This window comes from Pygocentrus nattereri, chromosome 16 (genome assembly GCF_015220715.1).
Source record: "Pygocentrus nattereri isolate fPygNat1 chromosome 16, fPygNat1.pri, whole genome shotgun sequence".
Taxonomy (NCBI): Eukaryota; Metazoa; Chordata; class Actinopteri; order Characiformes; family Serrasalmidae; genus Pygocentrus; species Pygocentrus nattereri.
The window spans coordinates 34,476,999-34,489,105 of record NC_051226.1 but is presented as its reverse complement, the minus strand read 5'-3'; the positions used below and the strand labels follow the sequence as shown (position 1 = coordinate 34,489,105).

Sequence of the window (12,107 nt, the reverse complement as noted above, 5' to 3'; positions counted from 1 at the left end):
GAATTCAGCTGAGTGTCTGGGCGTGTTACTCGACATCACAGCTGCCAGATCACCTCGGCCGTTACTGGAGAGCCGAGAGTGGAGGCAGACAGCATGAGGAAAAGCTCAGGTGGCGGCAGCGGCTATCCGTCAGACCTGTCCGCACCTGGGGCTTTGCAATTCCGCCGGGACGACAAGCAAGACATTGATTCGCAGTGGCGGCATCTTAGGACACGCCGAATACAGACCACGGCGAGCCGGGGTAAAGGCTGTCAACAGCGTCACGCTTGGCCAGGCCATGATGGCCAAGCTCTATCGTTTTAGGCGTCACATGGTGTTACAGACAGGAAGCCGAGGAATAGAGGCCGTCGTTGGCTGTCGATTCTCGCTTTCATCACTAAAACAGAGATCAATCTCAAAGGGGCGACGTAACAGGGGGCAGTTCTGCAGGTCATATCATGAAAACCCAAGATGTAAAGTGAGCTGACAGCCACGACACACACGGAGCAAAAGACTCCGCGGTTTAAAAGGCCTTGTTGGGCTCTGTTGAACGTCCGGGCATGTCCTAATCAGCCAAACATAACGCAAAACTTCGGCAAGCATTTATTATATTGGAAGAGCAGAATTTTTAGGTGATGCCTGGTTACTGCCCTGGAATCTCTATAGAAATTCCTACATTTTAGAAACGTTTATCCAACATCCATCGGCTGCTGACAAGCAACAGGAGTTTCCAAAACTGGAGTTCAAAACATGCTAAAAGCTACAGAAAAAATGGGCCTCCTAACAACCACCTGGGAGACCTGGTTGACACCAAAACTGCCCCCATCAGATAAACAGCACTCAAAGCTTTCGTCTTTGAGGTGCCTCAGATCTGAAAACACTTCATATTTGTTTTGCTTAAAAAGGTTTTTACTTTCATTTTTATTAAATATTTTATTTTGTAACCTCTAAATAACGTTATATATCGCTGTTGATGGACAAAAACTCGTATCTTCATTTTTGTCGTTTTTACGTTTTTTTTTTTACATAAATTGAAAATGCCTGTTGTTTTTTATACTGTGTATAAATTTAATGATGAATGGACCAAAAGAAATGACCCGAAATTACTCATAAAACATCTGGCTCCACTGACTTACATTAAAAGTAATGTATGTTATTTCCTTCTCCTAGCATTTCAGAAATACGAAGTTTTGTTCTGACAGCAGCGATATATTATATATATATATATATATATATATATATAAATAATGTAATACACTTAATATACACAGAATCTAACATTCTTTTAACTTCCTATTCAATGTTAAATAAACTTGAATTTTTGAGTCAATTTACCTGCTTTTTTAAAACGATTTTGCAAAAGTTTGTTGATTTTTTTTCATTGTAAACAAGTTAAAACATCCTTTACACATTTTAATTTAACATACATAGAAAATATGTAAAATGTGGCCTATGCTAAAGTTATGGCACCCCCCACAACTCTGTTGTGCCCTAAAATTTGCAGAAAAATACCTCATTTAGGTTTGTTTTCTGTTGCGATCATGTTAATGTAGTTATGTTATAACTGAAGTTTGGAGGGAGGAAGATGGCTGAGGGCTGAAACCCCTCCTTCTTCCGATCTATCGTAAGTCCTACGTCAGTCCTGCCATAGCTATGAGGGGGTCGGGCCTTCTAGCTACAGGCAGCAGCCCCAGAACTCCAGCCCAAAGTTTTCAGAGTCCTCCCTAATACTACCACCGCCATGTTGAAGGCCTGGTCTTAACTCACCAATTCTACCATAGCATGTCATTTGAGCCAGAGATGATCAAACAGCTCTTCAAGCTGTTTCAGTCATCAGCGAGGGAGCTGTCCACACCCTATCCCACGTATCAAACGCTTCCCGTGGAAAAGATTCGGTAATAAATATATCACTGGCAAAGATATTCATCTCGCATTGTCTGCGAAGCTGAATCTTCCAGCAGCGCGGCCCTGCTGGATAATGTGTCTGTTTTAATTATGAGGGAGTCGCTGGGGGTTTGGAACGGCTGTAATGTGCACCATCATGTGGAAGGATGAACTTAATGTGCTGCTCTGCCAAATGTAATTGCATTATCGCATATTATTCCATGCTTAAGGGATTAGGCGGTTAGAAAAGCAACAAATTCAAATTATATAAGCTCCATGCGTCGCTCTCTCTTTCTCTACTTGGGCATTTCTCCTTTTCTAAACATTTATCTGCGGCACGTGACCCTCAGTAGTCAAAAAGCAGTGACACCTTAACATCTGGCCATCAGCAAACATAAGCGTGACCCCGACCCCGGGACGAAAACACGCCGATGAAAGCTGCCGCCGTAATTGAATACTCTTTATATTAATGAATAAACAGAACATAATTATGCTAATGCAGGTTATGCAAATTGGCCAGTGTCCAGTGGATTACTTGGATGAAGAAAATCCGGCCTAATCCAGGGACTCGCCCAGCATTCTTCCCCAGGGAAAGGGCACTGGGAGTGGGGAAAAGGGCCAGCGCGCTCCCCCTGGGCCTCAATGCTAATCGCTTACTGTATTTAAAGGGCCTTAGAGGGATAATCGCTTAATCTAGACTGTAATGTGATTAATCCAGCCCCCCCCAAATATGATCTCATACGATGATGAACGCTTTATCTCTTATCCCCCCCCCCGAGAGACAAAAGCCAGGCGAATCTGCGATTGGAGCAAACGAATCAAAACTAAATAAAAGCATATAAGCATATAAGCCTGTGACAGCTTGCGATTCGTCTTTATGACTGGAATCATTATCATGAGAAAAAAAAGAAACAGTGCGTTTTTCTAAGGAAATCCCTAAAGCACTTCTTTCCGTCAGGGACGCCAATCCTGCCACAGACGCCAAACAACAGAGCGCCGCTGTTGCCAAGCCCATCGACGCAGCAGCAGCAGCAGCAGCAACACCCCCCACAAACCCCCTCTTGCCCAAAAGCACTTGCTACTGAAACGAGTATGTTATTTGGCGTGTGTTCCTGTGGCCGTACCTATGTGTCATAAAAATATAGCCCATATGTGGTACATACACTTACGGACCTATTTCACAAATCTGCTGTATTTATAATGGAAATCGATGGAACCCGACGTCTTTCCAGGTCAATTTGAGCCACTTCTTTTGGTCCATTCTTCATGAAATTTGCAGACAATGTAAAGACGCATTTTCAAAATATGCCAGAAAATGAAAAACAACAAAACTGGGGATACAAGGTTTTGTTCCAACAACAGTTATAAGTAGTAAGATGTCCCATTAGAGTACATTTATATATATACAGGAACATACAGGTATTTTATATATATTTACACACACACACACACACACACACACACACACACACATGTACCTATATTCCCATTTGATAATTTGACATTTTGGTCCATATGTGTGTTTGTTTAAACATATATATGTATATAGTGTACCATATGTATTATATATGTCAGTACCTACAGGTTATTATGCTCTATATGCAATGTACTACATATGTATTGTACACACACACACACACACACACACACACACACACACACACACACTCTCTCTCTCTCTCTCTCGCTCTCGATGGGCTGCTGTGAGCGGTTTGCCGAGCCGCTTTTTATCAGCTGGCGGACTGAGGGTCCCACTGTGGGAGAGAGGGCATTACTGTACATCTGTCTCATTCCCACGGCAACACACACACATGCACTGTCTATATGGTATGCTTTAATCCCCCTCAGCAGAGGACATTCACACCCAGATTGAGCAGACAGGAAGATCAGTATTGGTTATTTTTGTGTGTGTGTGTGTGTGTGTGTGTGTGTGTATGTGTGTGCGCGCACTGTGACACGCACTGCAAATACATGTGAATGGAAGAATGAACAAGTGCTTCAGAGAGGGAGAGAGTGGACGAATGTGAGAACTGACAGAAGGAAAAGTAAGGAAGAAAAAGAACAAACAGAGAAAGAGAGTAAAACAGTACGATGAGAAAAGGGGGGAAATAAGAAATGAAGATAAACCAACTGATGCATGAAAGAAAGAAAGAGAGAGAGAGAGAGAGAGAGAGAGAGCGAGAGAGGAGGGGAGAGTGTAGTAGAGTCAGAGTCAGAGTCAGAGCGAGAGAAAGTGAGGGAGAGAGAGAGTTTATGTGTTTATTCCTCAGGGGAAGCTGCTGAAGCGACATATGGTGCTGAATTTGCCATGCGTCCTGACCTAGATTACCAACTTCACACTGTTTCTGTGTGTTTGCATGTGTGTTTTGCGTATGTCTGAGTGTGCGTTTGTGTGTGTGTGTATCTGTGTGAGTGTGTGTGTATGTTTGTGTGTATATGTGTGTGTGTGTTGTGTGTGTATGTTTGTGCATGTCTGTGTGTGTGTGCATATGTGTGTGTTGTGTGTGTGTGTGTGTCTGTGTGTGTGTATGTTTGTTTGCGTGTGTATGTTTGTATGTGTATGTGTGTTTATTTCTGTGGATGTTTGTGTGTGTATGTTTATGTATATGTTTGTATGCGTGTGTGTATATATGCTTGTGTTTGTATGTTTGTGTGTGTGTGTGTGTATGTTTGTGTGTGTATGTGTATGTATATGTTTGTGCTTGTGTGTGTATGTTTGTGTGTGTATGTTTGTGTATGGATGTTTGTGTGTGTATGTATATGTTTGTGCTTGTGTGTGTATGTTTGTGCGTGTGTATGTTTGTGTGTGTGTATGTTTGTATGTGTGTGTGTATATATGCTTGTGTTTGTATGTTTGTGTGTGTATGTTTGTGCGTGTGTATGTTTGTGTGTGTGTATGTTTGTATGTGTGTGTGTATATATGCTTGTGTTTGTATGTTTGTGTGTGTATGTTTGTGTGTGTGTGTATATGTTTGTGTGTGTGTTTGTGTGTGTGTGTGTGTGTGTGCGTGCGTGTGTGTGTGTGTGTGCATGCGTGTATATGTTTGTGTATGTTTGTGTGTGTGTGTGTGTGTGTGTGTGTGTGTGTGTGTTGTGGAATCCACTCACACTCTAATCTCTAAAAAGGCACAGCAGCAGCAGTAAAGCCACGTAGCCCTGCTCTTCCACTCGGAGCCAGTATTAAGGTTCCACCCAGCCAGACAGCTCAGCTGATCTCCTCCACAGCGTAAGCAGAGCCTGCATCTCGTCCAATTTCAGCTGTGCAAAATGTGCAAACCACCAAAAGAGCCTCGCCAGCCGAATTAACGCACAAAGGCAATTAATTATGTAGGACAGTGAAGTTGCCTCTGGCTCTCCACACTGCTGGAGCGAGCACATGTCTCTGTTTTCTGTGTCACTAACGTTAGGGTACTTCACACGGTACCCAGCACTCATGCAATCACTGTCCCAAGTAAATGATTAAATTAATTCATTCATTTTTGTTTATTTCCTTATATACATACATGTTTAAAAATTATATATATATATAGTAACTTTACAGAAGAAGGAAAAACCTACTTTACTTTTAATGTAAGTCAATGGAACCAGAATTTTTTAAGTCATTCTGGGCCGTTAGCTTTAGTCCATTCATCATGAAATTTACACACAATGTAAAGGACAAAACTGGAAAAAAATTATATATATATATATATATATATATATATATATATATATATATATATAATGTAATTTATTCTATATATTTATTATCCATGTTCCATGTTCCTGTATCCTTATCTGTTAACACTGAAATATTTTGTATTGACAGTACTCATTAATGCTATACCTATATACACTTTTTAAGAAATATATATCATTTATAATTTCTTTAATGTGTAAAATAAAATATATTGTCATTTGATATATTTTTTGAGCAAAAGAAATTTTTCTGCTCATACTTAACACATTAACACACATTAATAAACATATTATGACCACAAATGTTTTAATATTAATACTAAACGTTTAATGATAAAACAATGTGTTGACATTATTCATTAAAACTACTCATATATAACTACACATATATATATTTGAACTTTTATCATATGCATCATTTTTTAAATCGTATATGTAAAACATATATACCAAAAAATGTTTGAAATACTTAACATTTTTCAAACAAAAGAAAAAACACTTCTTTATGTAAATATCTATTTTCAAAAAAACATAAAATAATATGTTTATTATATTAAATATAATAAATAAATAATAAATATTAAATATTTTTTCAGATTTTCAAACAAATGAAAAATGTTTTATAATTTTTTAAAAAATGCATAGTTAACATGTTAATGAACATTAATAAATGCATTAAAACCACAAGTTTTAACATTAATAATAAAGTTTTCTTCTTTTTGTAAATACTTATGTTACATATGTTAATTAGCATTTCAAAATTATTTTGTAGCTTTTCAATATTTTGTAATTTTGTGGTCATAGTTAACGTATTAATGACCATTAATAAATTATTAACACCATTAAATGCATATATATATATATATATATATATATATATATATACACATATACATACATACATACATACATATGTATGTGTGTGTGTGTGTAGTGTGAGTAGAATTCTGGGTAAAAAGCTCATTAACGCTATAGCATAAAGTGTGAACACCACACTACACAGGACTACATATTGAGCGTGCACAAAACAGCTGATGAAGGGAGGATGAGTGTACCAGTTGAAGGACAGGTGAAGGGACAGATGTTCCATCCAGCTCTCACTCTACGTCTCGCCGTCACCAGCATCTGGGAGTGTGGGTGAACCTGCGCACACAGCTGTCTCTACACCGCTGATCACCATCAGCTCTCTAACAAAGCGCTTTAGGGACAGAAAGGAGTGATGCGGAGGAAAGTGATCCAGGATAATAGTCCCCAAACTTCCTCACACGCCTGAATCCGTCTCACATCACCAGACTTCAGGAACAACTGTTTCACTTTCACTGAGTACTTCCAGAAAATATCAGCCCTTGTTCGTCAACGTCACAATAAAAAACAACACAGATTTGACCGCTTTTAATGATGTAGAAGATTGGGATCTGATTCAGGGGTCTGCACTCCTGCGGGATTCCCACCGGCCCTGCAGGAGCCACCACAGTATCTTGGCCATGGGACTAATTTTCAGTGTTGTGGACGGGAGTGGAGTGGGCAGGTAGACAACCCACTGCAGGTGGGAGCGGGACAAAGCATGCAGGCCATGGCCCAAAGCTTTATTACGTACTTCTTTAATTTAAGAATAACAGTTTGCATTGAAGCGCCTGTAGTTACTGAATAATACGCTTTAAGATATAATAAGTCTGGGATTTAAGGGGTTAATGAAAAGCTTAAATGAAGCAGATTGATCACTAAATCATATATATAAGCAAATTATGTCATTCTAAAGAGCTGCAAAGCAACCAATCATGTGAAAAACATGCGCAATCTCATAGCTCACAGAGATGACGGAGCCTTCAGTCTGAAGGCCACAGCTGCCCAGCAGAACATCAAACATAACCACTTGTGGTTTAATTCCTGCTTTGCGTTCACCAGGAAAAAATGGCACTGGTGAAGCTGCTTCACAGTGAGACTGATCACCATGACTGCCGTGTTATTTCAGCGGAGGATAATGAACATGCCAGGTCACCCCGAGAGAACTGTGCGGGCGGGAGCAGGACTAAATGCTTCATTTGCAGGCAGGAGTGGGACAAATGATTCCTACCGTATTTTCTACCAGAGTGGGCTAAAATCTTGTGGGAACGGACCGGATTGGAACTAGAAATAACATTCCTGCATAGACCTTTAGCCTGACTTGTGAAACCTGAACATGATGTGGAAACAAGTGGAGGATTAAGTGCTGAATCAGCTTCCATGTGTGAAATTAACTGCCAGCCTTCCAGGATCTCTTTGACACATCATAGACATACAACACGCCCTAATTCGTGCAGATGTTTCTGAAGGGAGCCAATAAAATGACAGCCAATGGCTGTGGTCATAGGTGGAGTTTGAGGCCAAGTGGTGAGTGTGTGCTGCTCCCCTTACTGACCAAACTTTATCATGATAAAATTACACCAAATGTTATTTTTCAGTCATTTTACTGAGGAAGCCCGAACTTTTGTGCGCAATTACATTCATTTTGACCCTCGGACAACCAACAAAACGTACACTTTACCTTAAAAAGCTGTGCCCAAATAAAGAAGTCGCCCTAAACAAGGGGCAAATAGCCCCCTTTAGCTTATTGGGCGGGAAATTGCTTGGTTAGATTTTCAACATAAAGACACAAAATTTGTTCACAGGACTTTTGCTGAATAGCTAGCATTAGCATTATGTTGTTAGCTAGCATTTAGCTAAAATAGGGCAACATTTTTAGCTGTCTTGCTGAAGATAGTACAGTAAAGCTGTTATAATAATAACATTAAGCGCCTTCAGTTTCTCAAAGAAATGGAAAAAATGCTTTTATATTATATCAGGCAGAAGGTTCAAGTAAATGTTGCCATATGGCAACATCATTCAGTAAAGGGTTAAACAGTAGCTTGAGTAACAGTTTGAAGAGTCTCTCTAACAGTTAAGACTTTCGTCACATTATAAGCCTTTTTCCAGACCCAGATTAATCAATCTAAGCCCAGATTAATAGAGATTTTCAAGAATGAATCACTGTTAGCTTTGCCATATTTTCAGTAGTTTGCTTGAATCCATACTAAGGAAACCACTGCTGTATGTCTTATGCATGTCTAGCGATGGTAAACATCTCTCCATCATGAAGAACAAGGACACACATGAGCCTAAGGTCACCATGTCCAATGCCAAGCATGGGCTAGAGGGGTATAATTTTTATGTCAGGTTTATGCCATCATGCATAAAATCAGCTTAGAAACAATGGGTGTATGGAAAATGGTAAAAATAGATTTTTTGCCATATGGCAACACCAGGTGAAATGCAATCCGCAGCTTATACAATGGGATCTTTTATCCCTATAATCGCGTGTGTCCTGTGGCAGAGTACAGGTTAATGCTCACTGTATACATTGCAGATTGCAGCCCCACTGATTAACAGTGTTGCCATATGGCAACAAAACGCAAAGTACCCCCAAAATAATTAATGTGTGTTTCGTAATTCATGCAGTAAAAGGGTTAAATGGTTAAAGTGTTAAAGCCTTTGTGGTGCAATGGTAGCACAGTTAGTGCGGTCATTACCATGCTAGTGTCCAGCTGACTCTTCCCTGGCATGCCGTTGGTCAGCCTGTCGGTGAGATGGTCCAGTCTCGTGCTTTCCTGTCGGTACCTCTGGATGTCTTCTCCTAGCATGCTCAGTAGAGCGACGAGGGCTTGCTCTCGAAAGCGTAGGCGCTCTGCGTGGGCCGCTTTACCCACAATACACCTAGGCAGCTCTTGCTTGTTCCCTGAGAAGCACTGAGAGTCAAAGAGAAAGAGTGCGAGTTAGTGTAAGTACAAGGTGGGTGTTTCTAATAAAGTGGCCAGTGAGTGGAAGTACAAGGTGGGTGTTTCTAATAAAGTGGACAGTGAGTTGAAGCACAAGGTGGGTGTTTCTAATAAAGTGGCCAGTGAGTGGAAGCACAAGGTGGGTGTTTCTAATAAAGTGGCCAGTGAGTGGAAGCACAAGGTGGGTGTTTCTAATAAAGTGGCCAGTGAGTGGAAGCACAAGGTGGGTGTTTCTAATAAAGTGGCCAGTGAGTGGAAGCACAAGGTGGGTGTTTCTAATAAAGTGGCCAGTGAGTGGAAGTACATGGTGGGTGTTTCTAATAAAGTGGCCAGTGAGTGGAAGTACAAGGTGGGTGTTTCTAATAAAGTGGCCAGTGGTCTCTCTATGCTGGATCAGTTTAAGGTACTTACAGTACAAGTCTCTGTGTTTGTGCTTTTTTCAGCCTCTGTCTGCAGCTCTGGACCTGGTGCGTCACAGCACAAGACTTTCTGTTGCAGCCGCACTGACCTTAGCCTAACACACACACACACACACACACACACACACACACACACACACACATAAAGATTAAGTTTAGTGAGAATGTAAGTCTTGAAATCTGTGCACAAAGGTCAAAGCAAAAAGCCATAAATATGAATCACAGTGACTCGGCTGCCTCATGTTGCGTAAGACGCTTCACACATTCTTGACTGCAATGAATGAGGCCTCCACTAGAGGGAGGTGTTCACTTGTCTGCTCATTGGTTTAGTCCAGCAGACAAATAAGTAAAAAAACACTGCATATCTGAACTTCACTGAAAACAACAACAAAATATGGGGGAAAAACAAAGAAACAACAAAAAAATTAACTTATGATAAGAAATATGCATGAGAGAGAGAGAGAGAGAGAGAGAGAGAGAGCGAGAGCCACTTATGGCTATAATGATGGGCACTGAAATGACCAGAGTAACCAGCCTGGACACTGCTGTACAATAGAACTGTCATCACTTTACGGTTTTCCTGACAAAATAAACAGTAAACATGTAAACTGCCGCAACAAAACTGAAGCAGCAAAGTTGAGAAGTACCATAATAATATATCAGTATTTATAAATACCATTAAATGATCAATAATAATAAATACCATAATAATATATCAGCATTTTCTTAAATATATCTACTACTTCATTTATCTGTAAGTAAATAAAAGTCCCATATTCTCCATTATTATTTTCCAAGGTTTACATACCAAAAGCAGTTATACTCCATTTACTGTATAGCCTCTTTTTATCCCTGACACTTAAACCTGCTGCACCTTTAAGGCTGATGGATGCAAGTGAGCTCTGTTCTGATTGGCTGCCCAGTATTTCGCCTCATTCAAGGAGCACTGAGAGCTGAAACACTCTTTATAACTTCAGGGTGGGTGGAGCTAAACAGCTGTCGGTCAAAAAGCCAGATATTTAAAAAGCATTGTTTTTTTTTGTGACATCACAAAAATAGAGAAGTCAGAAGAGACGGTTAAAATGAAGGTAAATTTGCTGTTCCACGAAATGGGCCCTGGATGTTGGTGTGTTTGTTTACCCATCTCCAAGCCTCTCCTCGAGGAAGCCCAGTATTATATGTAGTTATAAAGCAGCTCCTGGTTTGACCAATCAGTGCTCAGTAAATTGAGCTCATGATGTAATTGATGATATTAACGAGTCTCTGTGGCGGCTGTGAAGGTTTCCAGGAAAAATATGGACCCGAGAAATTCTTGTTCCTTTTTATTGTTTTCATGTTTATTTGAATTATGAATATGAATTTATTCTAATGTATATTGTGATAAACGTGTTTAAAAATGTACTTAGATGCCTACAACTTTCACACAGTACTATATAAATACACACACACACACACACACACACACACACACACACACACACACACACACTTTCTAAGCCGCTTCTCGCTCAGGGTCGTACATATATATATATATATATATATATATATATATATATATATATATATATATATAATTTTTTAAATATAATGTGTGTACATAATATAGAATTTTTGCCATTTTTCAGTTTTTGACATAATTTCAAACTGTCTGTTGCCCTTTACTTTGTGTTTAAATTTCATGAAGAATTGACCACAATAACCAGCCCAAAATGACTTGAAAAGAATTCTGGTTCCCTTGACTTACATTAGAAGTGAAGTCGTTTTTTCCTTCTCCTGAAAAGTTTTTTAATTTTGGAGATACAAGGTTTTGTTCTGACAACAGCGACATGTAACAAAAGTTTCTTTGTTTAAAGTCATTTAATGTAGTGCCACTGTCTACACTGGCAGATATACTTGGGGAATTTAAAGGGGAATTCCATCAAAATTCCTCCATAATTCAGCGTGTGAGACGTAAACAGAGAGATTCAGAGTGATTTGGCGTGAAATGGCTCAGATGTCTTTACAGTGGTGGTGATAGGGACCAGGCGTCGCCATGACTACAACACAGATATGGACATTTTATTTACTATCCACAACCACCAGTGGACCTACACGAGTCTTCGGAGTTTATATATGGAACGATGGGCTAACAGTCATACATCTGAAAAACATGCACCCCATTGCCACGAACAGCTTTTAAAAACGACATTTTTAAAAGAACCTTTATTTTTAAAGAGTGTTGAGGGTGTGTTCCCTTATTTTGACTTGGAAAATCATCAAAACATCGAATCTGACTTTTGTCCACAACCCCTACACGTGGACCCCCATACCCACCACAAACACTTCACACACACACACACACACACACACACACACG

General features: G+C 39.8%; 1 protein-coding gene across 4 annotated transcripts in view; it reads right to left on the bottom strand.

Moving 5' to 3' along the window:
* The window catches only part of LOC108439006 (cingulin-like protein 1), an 89,522-nt gene that overhangs the window by 22,411 nt on the left and 55,004 nt on the right, over positions 1-12,107 (bottom strand). For all 4 annotated transcript variants that reach the window (XM_037546178.1, XM_037546179.1, XM_037546181.1 and 1 more), the window contains exons 3-4: positions 9,744-9,846; positions 9,087-9,302 (exon numbers count right to left, since the gene is read on the bottom strand). In XM_037546178.1, coding sequence (XP_037402075.1) covers positions 9,087-9,302; positions 9,744-9,846 — 319 coding nt within the window. The remainder of the gene's footprint in view (positions 1-9,086; positions 9,303-9,743; positions 9,847-12,107) is intronic.